Source organism: Melanaphis sacchari, unplaced genomic scaffold (assembly GCF_002803265.2).
Source record: "Melanaphis sacchari strain LSU unplaced genomic scaffold, SCAv2.0 Contig22_pilon_pilon, whole genome shotgun sequence".
Taxonomy (NCBI): Eukaryota; Metazoa; Arthropoda; class Insecta; order Hemiptera; family Aphididae; genus Melanaphis; species Melanaphis sacchari.
Genome location: NW_020271107.1, coordinates 3,145,536 through 3,160,462, shown reverse-complemented (window position 1 = coordinate 3,160,462; position 14,927 = coordinate 3,145,536). Strand labels below are relative to the sequence as shown.

The following is a 14,927-nucleotide window of genomic DNA, read 5'->3' as shown; positions in this document are numbered from 1 at the left end:
ACATATATATGTCAACAGCATTTGAACGATTGAATGAATTCCATGATTTCCGTAAGATTTTATAGCAGAAATCAGCGATGGCGGTAGTCTGATAATAAGTTATTGTATAAAAAAAACTTCCGTTGACGTCTACAGAAATAATAGGCGCAATGCGTATACTTGAAAGTTGAAGTGTGCCATATAATTTAAAGTTAGATCATCTGGAATATTATTTTTAGTTGTGTTTTTAGTTTTTACCATCCAGAAGTGTGTGAATATATATTCAAATGTCTAATCTATTATTTTTTTCACAAAATATATTATCATAGTTTATTTAATATTATCTACCCTACTGAATATACCTATAATATGTTGTATTTTGTTAAAAAAAAATCATTAGTTAATTTTTCAAATTAAATATTGGACAAACAACATTAAATAAATTACAAAATAATTTGATTTTAAATAATGGTTGATTCTCGCTATTATAAATCAATCTAAAAAACAACACCAAGTATAGGCTATTTATCTGCAAGCCTCTATTTTTAAATTTTTTTTATTAGAGGAAAATTGAAATCAAAATTAAATTTAGATAATAATTGATAATTTGTAAATTATAACATTTCAATTGTAAACACCCGAAAAATAATCAGATCTGATCATTGTAATATAATGTAAGCACTCATATCTGTATTTAACTTGGTTTTTACATTTTTAATAGTACTAGAAAAATAATTTTGAGTTTTAAACAGGTAATGAATGTTTATGTTTTATAATTACGTTTGAAGTAAACTACAATTATTTTTCATTTTATATTTATTTATAGCCAAATTTTATGATACATTTTATCAAAACAAACAAAAAAAACATACTTAAAAGTGATTAGTGCTTATCAACAAATACGGGTGTGCTTGTGATAAAATAGTAAAATCTGTTCAACCACTAATAAATGTTAAGTATAAAAACGGAAAGTCAATACTCAATTTTAAAAGGAACGAGTCACGCTAGTCTATATAATTTTATGTTTAGTATATAAAATTGGTTTTGTCAAGTAATGACATTTTACTACCTGTACATACATTTTTTTCTGTTATTAGTAAAATAATTTATCAAAAAGCATTCTTTAAAATATTAGTGCAACAAATAATGATATTATTAGTTCAGTGTAAGTGAGTTGCGGCCTAATTCCTAAATAACGTACGAGTTACAGCCCGAGTTTATGAGAAGTACGTACAAATAATTGCGGTCATACCCATACGGCCATACAACATACATTAATGTATATATTACATATATATAATATATATACTATATTATATACTCACGACAAAATCAAATTAGAACTTAAAAATTTAATAAAAACACGTAAATATATGTTTAACACGAGGCTTCAACGACTTGAGCATGAGTACGATCGCACAGCACAAGAAACCGATCAGAAATATGATGGTTTTTTTTTTCCGTACGGACTTGGCGCAACAAAAGTAACAAAGCTGAGTCTGTGGCAACAACGAAAAGACGGACTTGTTCACAAATAAAAGTCGTACGGATAACTTCCCATACGTATCGAACATTTCATTTATCGTTATGTATATCCAACATACGTAATGATAATTACTTGGGCCGCAACTCAACTGTAGCTAAAATATTATCGGGCCACAACTCACCCACAGTCAATTAGTTAAGTATCATATGAATATCGTAAATATAACATTATGTACTGCTTAAAATACAGTAGACGCCGCTTATAAGATTCGCGGATATAAGGTTCAATCGCTTATTAGACTCAAAATCGTCTGGAACGGTCCGGACGTATCCAAATACATAAAAAAAATCGGTTTTAAGACTCAACACTTCAGTTATAAGACTCAAATTTCGTAAAATAATTAGTAGAAAATAAACTTTTTTGGTTATAATTTAGAAATAAATTGGTTTTGAAAAATGAAATAATATTCGTGTTGATTATTTCTAGTTTCTGTTGATACCTTATAAGTTATAACGTATAATAATTTTTATCGCAGATAAAAGTTCACATTTATCGCAACGATAATTATAACAATTATAATTTTAGTTTTTTTATCGGGATTATTAAATTTATTCAATAATAAAGTATGTAATATGTGTTAATGTATTAAAATCCAAGCAAAATATGTAGTAAAATAAAATTTATAAATACGTAATTAATTTTTTTTTTTAACTTCGCCTATAAGATTCATTTGGTTATAACTTATAAGACTCACTTTGTGCTGGTCCCAAAGTGAGTCTTATAAGCGGCGTCTACTGTATAAAGAAACTTAAAAGCGGTCGTTTCACATAAAAAAAAAAATTACCTCAGCATTTTCTTTAAATTTGGATACATTTATTATTAATTACATTCGTAATATTAATTATTACTACCGATCATTGTATTACGTATAGTAAACCTAGGGCACTTGTAATGGAGGAAGGGTAGTTGGAACTCTACTCTGTAATACAAAGATCCCGCTATTTTTGGAGCCTATTGATACGAATTTGTAATTTTTGAAATTTTGATATACTTTTTTTTATTAAATAATATTTTATGATTTATTTTATATGCTGTAATTTTGTATGTTATCTACCGCGGGTTGGCCATTGATAACTTAGAAATTATTCTGTAAATGACACTCATATCGATACTAATGGGGTTGTAACTACCTATTTTCGATTAGAATAATTAGATAATATACTGTATATAATTTATCCCCTCCAAGTTAGGTTAGGTTATAACCTATCCTAAGTTTGATAAGTATTATGCATAATACGCACTGCGTGTCATGCATCTATCGCCCGAATCACAATCCGAGTCGTTTAAACAACACTAATAAAAAGACATTTTTACTCTCGAAATTGCTTTTATGATTTATGGAAAATTTCATTATTGTAAGTCTTATATGGGGCTCGCAAAAATATTTAGTACACGCATGCAGGAGCTAAAAATTAACCCAATAAATCTATCTATATTTACTCCATTTTAGTAGCGATAACAGTTTTCATCATTTTGATGAAAATCATTTAAGATTATAAAACTAAATAATTAATAATAACATCATATCGCACGGTTCCGTCCGATGGGCAATCCTCCGCCCAACTTATCAATTGACAATCTCCCTGTTGTAAACGCGGGTCTTTTAGAATACCTACCTTGTATTGTGTACAATACACCGCAAGCCCCCCACTCCCGTATTACCGTGTGTTATATATAGGTGCGATAATGCTACCCCTACTGCAGTAGCCCGTGTACGGGAAATTACGAAAGAGATTCAAAAGGATTAATTATTTCGAAACGGGACCGGTGACGTCGCTTTAATTCGGTAGACGCGTATTATGTTGTATAATGGTGCTATAGCACGTTTAAAGGTTGAGCGTGATTGGGCCAATATTTATCACCCCAACAACATAGCCCATAGGTACCTATTATGTACCATGACTTTTCATTTAACTACATGTTACGTCCAATGGAAGTTCAAATTATCTCATACGCATTTGTCGCATTCATTGCACAATATCATAGATAGGTAGTTAACTGTTGTACTATAGCTGTTGGCTAATACTATCTAGCCGTCTTTAGCAATGTAGTGTTGGCGTGTTCACCCACTTCACCCTACCTAGTCCAACAGTGACTATCCACTGCCATCATACTACTGATGCTGTTACGAAATAGTCGGACAACAAACGGATATCATCTGTAATTTGGCGATTCGTTTTATTATTGTCGAACAACTATTAAAATGCATATCATATTATTATGTACTTATTTATTATTGTTTACATTTATATGTACTTTACTCTCGTCCGTTGCGTATAAGATCAAAAACTCGTTATTACTGTTAATATTAACTGAGAAGTACTTACACAGTTAGTAGTTACACGTCAGTTTTTTACGTACAAAATTAAAAACCGTTATAGGCGCGTAACTATATAGGTACCAATTTTACCAACGTTTCAAATGGATTTTATAAACTTTTTTGATAGATGGTAATAACGTATAGTAGTGCAGACATACATATTCAACGAACATTTGAAAATAAATTCTAAATGTCGATTACTTATAATAATCGTAATAACTAGGGCACGGAACATTTTTCGATTTCGCACAGACGTGATGGGCGCACATTTAAAATAAGTCATGTCGTCTTCGTTTCATTTCCGGCAAGAAATCTTTTGACACTTCATATTCTTTCATTATTTTAGAAATAATTTTCTTTGTTTTATATCCACTATTTTTTTGTAGAACAACTAACAACAATATCGCGATTAGCGAGCCAGTTGAGTTTTATTTTTCTCTTTCTCTGTTACTTGTACAGCATCAACGAGGTATAGGTTAGGTTTAAATAAAAATTTAACTGTGTTATTGAAACAATAACTAGAAGTGATACAAAGTTTGTTTTGGTATTAATTAAATTTAATTCCAATTCGGATCAGCCATCTGAATCAAATACTTTTTTAATGGAGATTAGGTACATCGTGTTTGTCTAGTCTTAATTTTATAGTTTTATGATTATATTTTTAATTATATTGAAATGTTTGCAATAATAAAAGGTTGCCGTTGACCATGCTGTGGGAATAATGGAATATTAAGTGCTATATTTCTTTAAATATTTGAACTTTGGCAGGGGCTTTCAGAAACATTTTTTGAAATGAGTTAAGTCATCAAAAGTCATTGCTGAACTGTTTTACAAACGAATTTAAGCGTGAGTGTTTTTGCTTTCTTTGTATTTAGGCATTTTTATTAAAAAAAATTTTAAGTAAGAATATCTAGAACGTCAAAAATATTCGTACTTTACTGTTGAACATAAACTGAAATACTACAGATAATATAAATAAAATAATACGGCCTTGAGATAAGATAATATAAATCGATTAACGCTGTATTTTTAGAAATTATACAAATATAGATATATAAAATAGAAAAATGCATAAAATTAAAATAGCTAAAAACTAAAATTGACATGTAAGCCAAGGATTACCGAAAAAGTGCAAAATAAAACTAATACCTAGGTACCATTGAATTGACGCGAGTCAAATTTCTATTCAGACGAGCCTTCAATATGAGCATTAGAAAAAAAGACTCAAATACATCTAGTTTCGGGACTTAATAGCTAACTATAGTTCATTACTCCATTCCAATTTTCATCTTATAACAGCCATACAGAGTATGACTTACCCAAGTATTGAAATATTTTAACCGAGTGGGTAACTCATTTGATCAGTCAGTGCATTCATAAGACACCAATAATAAATAATTAATAACCTACGATTAGTCTATAAGAGTTATAATATAATTATAATGATTTGCGCAAACAAAATGTATCCCAATTCATGTAGGTCTTTTATTCTTATTCTTTAACACATACCTAAACTAGCATTATATTTGCACAATTGGACAATACAATACTATAATAATGAAGACTTAGAACTTTAAGTGTTAGATATAAATAATGAAATATTATAGATACAATTATTATTATTATTATTGAAAAAAAATATATATTTATGGGGAATTAACTACGTAAAAATGATTTGTTCATATTTATTCAAAAATGAAATTGTAATAAATATACATTATAGTTTCTTAATTTAACTTAACAAAGTATATGTTAATAACTAATTGTAAGCAACCTTTAATGATGTTAAACTACAAATATGTAACATATTTAAGTAATAAAAACAAAATATTTATTAGATCAAATTTTAAATAGCAGCTGCCTAGTATACAATCCTTTAGGTATTATGCCATCACGTGTTGGTCATTAACATAGGAAATAATAACTGACATAGTCACACAAGCCAACACATCAATAGGTTGCTTAATATTTTTAGTTGTTAAGAGCAGCATTTTATATTTTATATTTTGATATTTCCTATTTAATTTACATTAATTAATTCAAAACTAATACATTTCTAAATATCATTTAGTTAGAAAACCTGTTTAAAAAGCTTGACGGATCATAAGGTTGAAGATCTACACAATTATTGGCAATAACCTATATCATATCAGTTATAACTTTTTATGGCTCAATATTTCAATGGTAGTTAAATTAACAAGAATAAACAGTATTTTTTTTAAACATCTTGAACAATATTTATCATTGATGATGAGTAAAAAAAATAATGATTAGGTATATTATTAAAAGATTAAATAAAAGTAAAACAATTTTTTCAGATAATAATAAATGTCCTGTTTCATGTTTGATAACAGCACGGAACAATTATCTATTTCAATAGGTACATAGTATTGTATAACATTATCTAATAACCTAAAATAAATAAGTGATCAGAAAATTTGCGTATGAAGATTTCACATTGAATTAATTACAAAATGTACACAATTACAAAAAGAAAAAAGTATAAACAAGCTTAACTTAAAAAAGTCATATATTATATTATATATACATATTATATATTTACAATTATATAATATAATAGACGAATACATGAACATACATGACATATACATAAATACATAAATATATATATCAGGCAAGGACACTCAAATAAACAATATCAACAATGTGGAAACAAAAAAAATAAATTTAAAATTGGTATTTTTTTTTTTTTTTTAATCAGAATTGCACTTTTTCTAACATTAATATGTCTGTGAAGGTGACAAATAACAAAAAAAAAAAAAACAGTTTACAAGAAAATACAACCCACATAAAAATAAAAACATCTACAAATCTAGGGCGAGAACATTTTTCTTAAACAAATAAACAAAAACTTAAACTTCTGTAATATTGTTTACAAAACTAACATATTGACTAGGTTTAGAGTCATGGCCACACAAATATGTATGACTTTAATTTTTTTTTAAAACTTTAAATGCTCAAATTTTCAAAATGGTCAAAAGTAATCAATTAAATTAGACTCGAACAGCTTAAAACAGGCTAATTCAAATAGGCTTAAAATAGTATTTCACTGTTTTTTTTTTGTTTTTTTTACTAACTTTAATCTTTCTACAAATAGAAAATCCCAAACACTAGAGTTATGTATAATAAAAACTTCTAAGAAAGTTTAAACCAAGAACAAAATTACATTACTATAACAACATTTAAAAATGTATAGAAAGATAATTTACTCAATGTTTTCAGAGTAAATTATCTGGACCAAATGGAAGTGATAAAAATCAAATCTGATATTATATTTATACATAGGTTTGCGAGCAGAACAACAAGGAATATACATAGGTATAAGCCGTCATTAGATCATACACTCATATACTATACATTTAAGAATTAAAAATACCGACAATCATTACCCTATAATAATAAAAATTTATTTGCCAAGGTCATCAAAGCACAGGTAATGTTGAAGTTGTTCTCATTGATCCGAATTAGACATATTTGTGCCTTCTTCTTTAATTTCGCCAACTGTAGCATTGATCAGTTTGTTATCCTTTAATGAGATCAACTGCAACACTTGTTCGCCATTTTGCCCGGTGATGGCTACCAACTGATGCGGCACATTAATGGTTTCTACTTCACAATTTGATGAATCCATCCCACCACCGGGCTCTGACTTGGGCATATGATGCATAACCGGTGTGACAACCTAAAGAAAATAATAATTGTCAAAGGTAATATTTTATCTATTTGATTTGTATGCTAGGAAACTGTACCTGTATGCTTCCTTCACTAATTTGCTGACAAACACTTTGATATAATGAAGTACTTACAGGGACTGTTATCATGCTTGATACTGAAAATACAACACTGTACATATTATTAAATAATCATTAATAAATAAAAATAATAGTTTAGGAAAATGTAATTGCTAATTGTTATTAATTAATAACTAATATATTAAGACTGTTAAATACAGCTATTTATTAAGGGGCAAATATTCAGGTAATTTCTAAAAAGTAATAGAATATGTGAATCAAATCCCAAAAATACTTTTGGGTTGACGGAATTGAATCTATAAAATATTTGTTGGTTGAATGAATTGACTTCTTTCAGCATAAAAGCGTTAATTAGGAGATACCACTTTGAAGGTTTGCTGAGTAGTCTCTTAAAAATGTAGTGTGCTTGTTTACTGTTTATGAAAAATTAAAGTTTTTTATTTAATACAGTAACTAATTTTTGTCCATCAATCACTTAAGATTGTGTTTATTGAAATTTTCTAAGATTACATTATTAAAGGATAATTATTTTAAAAACAAGACATATATTGAGTGTTGAATATTACCTTTCAACTTTTTTTATAAAATTAAACCTTAAATCCATTAATTATGGAAATTGTTTTTTTTTTTAATTAATCTATTTTAAGTTTTTATCTTTCACATAAAAAAATAAACATTACAACTGACTATTCCAAATAAGTCTGGAAAAAATAACACAGACAAGCCCGCCATCATTGGCATAGTTAAATTTTGATCGGTCGGTGGAATAAATAAGCAGCTCGTACGTACGTGAAGTGTTGAGAAAATACGTTCAGGCTGTATACAATCAGATTGTCACCAACAAAGCTTGCTGCTGGTAGATCACAGAGTCGTCATTCATTTTTCCAGACTTATTTGGAATAGAGTATAACTAGTTTTACCTGTAATGCAGGTTGTACTAATAATGCATAGGCTCTGACATCTTAATAATAAATTAGTGTGGAAAACTTAATGCAAAATATATAATATATATTTTTTATTATTCAAATTACTGTTGGGCATGATATGATAATTAACCAAAATATCAAATATCTAAAATATAAATACAATTTAAAAAACACAATAAACTGATATCAAAAAGTATTAACTTAGTTAACACTAAAATTAAATATCCAATTTAGATCGCTAGACAATAATCTATTTGAAAGAATCAAGCTCAATCAAAGAAAGGTCATTCAAAGTTCTTTATTCTAAATGTATTCAATTTTATATTTATAATTATAATTTACTAATATAATATTCTATAAGAATGTTTCATATTTTAGGATTATAAAAATTATGCATAACTATTAAAACAATTTTTAAATATTGTTTAATTTTAATTTAATTCAATTTAATAAAATATTTATTTAAGATAAAAATTATTTTAATTATAATTTTTTTTTTATAAACATTTAAGCATATTTACCTTGTCCATCTTCACCAGTAATAATTATTTGACCTTCTTGATTTAATGTGGCTTCAGGTACATTATTTAATATATCTACTGTTACACCATCTTGATTTTGGCCTTCACCAAGGGTATGAACAGAATGAACTGTATGACCATTTGGTCCTTGAGAAGCATTTATCTATATATAAAATATATAAATAATCAATATTTTGAAATTAATTTAAAATTTTTAAAAACAATGCTTACAACTCCTTGAACATGAGCCTGAGTTCCATCAGGTAATGTAATAATTGGATTATTTGGATCAACATGAAATATGGACATTGACCCATCAACATTACTAATAGAATGGAGGAATGCCGGAGAATACTGCACCTTTAAAAAATGTTCGTTGTAAATATTTTTTTAAATATTGTTTAATAAATTTCAAATTAAACCTGGGTGAGTTGTTGTTGTTGTTGTTGTTGTTCCTGTGCATCAGGTGAATTTCGCGATTCAATACTTGTTGCTTTTGGATTGAATTTGAGCACAGAAGTAACAATTGATTGACTTGCAACATTATTAACAATTGTTTTTGCTTCATCTTCTTCACTAAATGTAGGTAATAAATCTTCTCGACCATGGTATTTATAACAGTTTATAACTATTTGTCGTAATGCTCTTGTCCAAGAAATCTGGTAATACAATGAATAATGAAAAAATGATCAATTTATTCTATTAATAATAACCTACCTTTTGTTTTTCATCTTCACATCGAGCATCCATTCTAACGTTTGCCCAAGGCAGTTCATTAGGCCACCAAGGTGGCCTAGTACTTTCTCTGCCCCAACCAGGTTTCCCTCTACCTAATTAATAGGATAAAATCAATTATTATAGATAAGTATAATATGACAATAATGAAACTTAAATTTTAATTGAACAAATCAAATAAGTTTTCACATGCAATATTAAAGACAAAAAAAATGTGTGCTGATACTCAAATGTAATTAATTTTTTTTATTTATAAATAAATGTGAATTTGCTTATAGCTTTGATAGTTAAAATCTGGCTCTGATAGTAGTCAGGTAGGTAGACTAAACCAAATTAAAATATAAATCAAGAAATTATCGATTTATATCAGTCTATATTTGTATATTCAGATGAAACACATGGCAAAAAAAAGTTTCAATCTTTTTGCATACATAACATTCAATTTTCATTATAATATAAGCCTTAGTATATAATTTTATATTTTAAGTATCCAATGAATCTTACCAGTGGAATACTTCAGCATTAAAGGTATAAAAGCTCTTAATTGAGCCTGGGTCATTTTTTCAACTGGAGTTGGAATTCCATCAAGAATGAGTGGTGGCAGTTCATAGAGAGTAGGGTCATCTGGAATAGGTGGTGGTGCATGTTGTGCTAATGCAGTATCCAGTTGGTCCATAATAGTGGCACGTAAGTTTTTTACCTGCAGATATAAATGATTTACAATATTGATTTAAATATATTACAAATCTAAATGTACTTACAACATCTTCTAAAGGTTTTGCACCAAAGCATTTGAAACCCGTTGTTTCCTTCCCAGGTGTAGCTACTAATACAATTGCTTGTTGACCAACTCTGGTAGCAAACTCATCAATGGTAACCTTGAAAGCAAATTTTAAAATGTAAACAATAGATTTGTTTGTTTTAATACTATAAAACTTACTTTGAGTTTACGTAGTAACCGATTGTGCTGTCGTTTTCGAATGGATGGATTGGTTTCAAATGAATGTGGTCTTTTTCGCTTTTTTGATGACACAATTGCAGCAGCAGCAGCCATTCCAACCGGTCCTGATCGACACAAACCATAACAAAGACCCCTAGTGTTCGACGATCCGCTATTGCGTTTTTCTACCAGCCAAACACAAACACACACACGCAAAACAAAAAAAAAAAAAAAAAAAAATAGTGCAAAACAAAATAAAGACAAAACATGCATAATAATTACAAAGTAGAACCATTTTTTTTTAATAAAAATAATATGTTGACAAAGCTATGAAAATCAAAAATAACAACATAAAGTCAATATCTATTGATTTCTTTATTTTTATAGTGATATTATTGAATATTATGTTAAGATTCTCTATTGTTAAAAAGAAGCAGTGAATAATAAATAATAATCAAAATAATTAGAGCTGGGATTTTGATAAACTTTGGATTTTTTTCTAAAGCTAGTTATGTAATGATTGATGAATAATATTTACGTTTCATGTAATTTTATTAAATTAGAGTGAAAAGTTTAATGGGAATTATTACTTTTAAGATTAATTTTTATTCCCTCATTTTTTTTTAAAAGATTTCAATTATATTAAAAAATAAATAAGAAACGTGCTAAAAATGTTTTTAGCTAATCGAATATTATATTATAGATAATAATTTTTTTAACAAATCCATGATATAAAAGTTAAAATTATGAGTGACAATGGAAAATTTAAAGAGAATAATTCTTTTTATAGATTCAAAATATATACAGCAGAATTTTAGTTATAAAATTCTGTATTTTTTTTTTAAATGTAATAAAAAATATTTTAAGATTTAAAACTAAATAGTTTAAAATAAATTATTTTTTTAAGAATAATATTCCCAGCTCTAATAATAAAAAGTGCTAATTGTTAGAACACAAATATTAATAAAACATTAAACTAACCTGCTGCAGCAAGCTGTGCAGTCACATCATCACCCATTGCTGCAGACATCAAATCACTTTTACTCTGGTTGGAGTCTCCGTCACAGTCATCTGAGGATAAACATCCATCATCATCTAGATCGCTGTCTCCAGTCATGTTGATATCATTTCCACTTCGATCCATCATAATAACGGTATATATTAAAAATTACCTATAAATAAAATTTAAATAAATCATTTCTTCATAATTCAAATAAAAGATTAAATATTTCAATACCTCACAAGTTAAAAACTCAGTCAAATATTCAAATAAAATCTTTAAAATTTGAAAAATTTCAATTCCCGATGAAATGAAATGTCTGGTTGAAATCCAAATTGAATAATCTAAAAAACAAAAATATTAATAATTTTTAATATGTTTTCAATTTATAAATTTAATAAATAAATCTTAAATGCATATACCATAATTGAAAGCTATTATAGAACAAGTCATAAACATATAAGTAGGTATCTATTTCATTATTTGTACAAATTAATAAAATTTGATACGTTTCTAGATCATCTAACTTGTATTTATAAAATTGTTGATTACTTTTAATCAGGAAAATCTATGGTTGTTTAATTGAAAACAATTATTATCTAAATAATTTAAGTTTCAATGCTTTTAGACATTTTTGTTTAAAACTGTAATAAACTTATGTTTTGATTTTAAAATTATTTTTAAAAATAATATATAAGAAATGAAAAATGATAAACTTTGCTTACCCACTCATATAAAATAACAAAAATAGCCATAATAATCATGGTAATAAATTATAAGATTATATACAACATCATTATTAAAGGTTGATTAATTTTAAAAAACAATTAGTAACAATATTATAGGTAATAGTATTAATATTTTACTCCAACATATTAATAATATAAATATAAAATGAATTGTAAGATGAATCAAGAAAAAAACCAAAATTATACAAATAATGTAGTTAAAATAACTAAAAATCAGATAACATCTATTGTTTAAAAGATTAATTTAATCCTAATTATTCTTATCTACAACCTAGTTAAGGATATTCCTGCATCAGGCTATCAATAGTATTTTCTAGTATGATAACAAATTTAATAAGTAAAAAATTGATTGTAAAACAAAACATCCGAGTAAGACTGAACTCTTCGCGATTTTAATACATAAACTATTTTAATTGCTTAAAAAATAGACTTTTAGTAACACTTACATTAGGAAATAGGTGTAAATAATTGTTATCAATTAATGTAAACAAAGTTATGATAATCTAAATTACTGAATTTGATGATAAGAGTAAATAATTTGAAAATTAGTAGGTTATAATAAAATAATTATGTTAAGATATAAATTTATGATGATTAATAACACTAAAAAATCTTGATATTAATGAATTTAATTCAATATCGATCAAAACCATAATAATATGCATGTAAATGAATTGTAAGATATCATAATATATTAATAATTTGATATTTTCTCCATACCTATAAATGTAGTAAATTTCCGAAATTGATCATACATTATGTTACAAACACGAATTGATAAAATAATTTTAATCCGAGATTAAAACTTATAATTAAATAATTTCGAAGATTTTGCAATGCATATTTAACTCAACTACTAACAATAAAATATATTCAGCGATAGTTACTAGCGGTTGATAATCGTATTAAAATTGTTGATAGGAATGATAGGAACAACCGATAATAAAAATAATACATTCCAACGTACGTTTGGTAAATGTTTTTTGAGAAATGTCAGTGAATCTCGACAACGAGATAACAATATAGATAAATTTGAATTTCGTGGCATGTTGATTATAAAATAATGTTTTATGTCAAATCATAGGAGTATTATGTACACGATTGAACGTTATATACGCCATCGACATGACGCACGGAACCCAATGTGTGGTTGTGTGCGAGTACTTCCGAGATAATGAAGTAAACAAATGCTACGCGTTAATGATAAATGGTCGGACAAAGAAAACCTCAAACCGGACGACGAGGAAAATTATGCCGTAATGACGTTAGATAACACGGGTTTCCACTACAGACGAAATTCTATAGAATTGTACTGAATGAAATCGTAAGATCGGTTTGAAAACACAATATTAGCGGGGGCGGTGAATGTAAAAGCCGAAAAAATAATAGCAACAAAATAAATCCAAAAACCCATACGATAGACATATTTAGGAGAATTTTGAAAAGAAATTTTTCATCGTCGTTGGCGGGGAGGTACGACCATGCTCGAATGAAAATCGACAAAACAGAGAAAAAATTTGAATTTTGAAAACACAATATCATATTATTATTATTATTATTATTGGGCTGGACGGCCGTTTCGCAGACTGAAAAATTGGCGTCGCTTGTCGTACAGCTTTCTCGACAGAAGAATTGTCGTACAAACCGCGGAGCTCTGACTTAACTACTGCAATGACTATGACGTATAATCAATGCCATCACCGAGTGGCGAGTATCGTAGCTCCTATTACTACTACAAAGTAGGATAGTATCACCGCCTACAAACTAGTACGACTGGTCGTTACTAGTTTACTACTACAACTACTAGTACTAGTACTACTACTACTATTACTACTAATACGTGTATTACTGTCGCGGAACACGACGGCACACACATGTACATTATAATAATAATAATATCATGCCGGGCGCAACTCCTAAGGCGCAGCAACAACAACGTCGCGGCGGCGTCGGCGTCGACGGACTTCCTAGAGAAGCACCGACGACGTCGTCGTCGCCGCCGCAGCCGCAGTGTGTGTCATGTGTTGTTCGTGTGTGTGCCGCGTCGATTAGACGATACCGGGAGAGAAGGTAGGTAATAACGGAAAAACACCAAATGGTCGCGACCGGTCCGAGCACGAGCTCGGCGGGCGACTTCCTTCGGGGCAATCGTCCGGCGGTCGGTCGGTCGCTCGTGACGAAACGACGTTCCGCGGGGGAGACTTAAAAAACGTAAAAATAATAAACATTTGGCCCGAGTGACACGGGCATGGAGGCGTCATTAGAATCGACGGGACACACCGATGGTGACGATAATGATAATAATATTACCAGAGTACGGCTGCGTACGCACCTGCGTGACGGGAGAACGGCGGCTACGGCTGCGGCGTCGGCGTCGACCACGACGACGGCGGCGGCAGCGGTGGCGGCGGCGACGTCGGCAGTGCCCGTGTCGACTG

General features: G+C 28.7%; 1 protein-coding gene across 7 annotated transcripts; it reads right to left on the bottom strand.

Moving 5' to 3' along the window:
* Nucleotides 1-6,557: 6,557 nt before the first annotated feature.
* On the bottom strand, nucleotides 6,558-14,911 carry LOC112594433 (DNA-binding protein Ewg). 7 transcript variants are annotated; one of them, XM_025339214.1, is made up of 12 exons: nucleotides 14,822-14,911; nucleotides 11,978-12,084; nucleotides 11,722-11,912; nucleotides 10,741-10,865; nucleotides 10,562-10,678; nucleotides 10,305-10,500; nucleotides 9,783-9,895; nucleotides 9,488-9,724; nucleotides 9,297-9,425; nucleotides 9,066-9,228; nucleotides 7,616-7,695; nucleotides 6,558-7,548 (listed from the first exon to the last, which is right to left on the bottom strand). In XM_025339214.1, exons 3-12 carry the CDS (start codon nucleotides 11,885-11,887, stop codon nucleotides 7,318-7,320), a joined length of 1,557 nt encoding a protein of 518 aa, XP_025194999.1. In that variant the 5' UTR covers nucleotides 11,888-11,912; nucleotides 11,978-12,084; nucleotides 14,822-14,911; the 3' UTR covers nucleotides 6,558-7,317. The 7 variants fall into 7 exon arrangements, 5 of the variants coding, with proteins under 5 accessions (XP_025194999.1, XP_025194997.1, XP_025194998.1 ...); XM_025339213.1 differs by having other exon boundaries at nucleotides 6,559-7,548; nucleotides 9,297-9,419; nucleotides 10,741-10,925; XM_025339210.1 differs by having other exon boundaries at nucleotides 7,318-7,548; nucleotides 10,741-10,925.
* Between the last annotated feature and the right edge of the window lie 16 nt (nucleotides 14,912-14,927).

Bases quoted from the DNA above. Each gene is read 5' to 3' on its own strand.
- LOC112594433 (XM_025339210.1), bottom strand. From the start codon at position 11,887: ATGATGGATCGAAGTGGAAATGATATCAACATGACTGGAGACAGCGAT. The intron at 10,926-11,721 runs GTTAGTTTAATG...TTTGGCTGGTAG, and splicing joins TGCACAGCTTGCTGCAGCAG to AAAAACGCAATAGCGGATCG. The intron at 9,426-9,487 runs GTTTAATTTGAA...CATTTTTTAAAG, and splicing joins AACAACAACAACTCACCCAG to GTGCAGTATTCTCCGGCATT.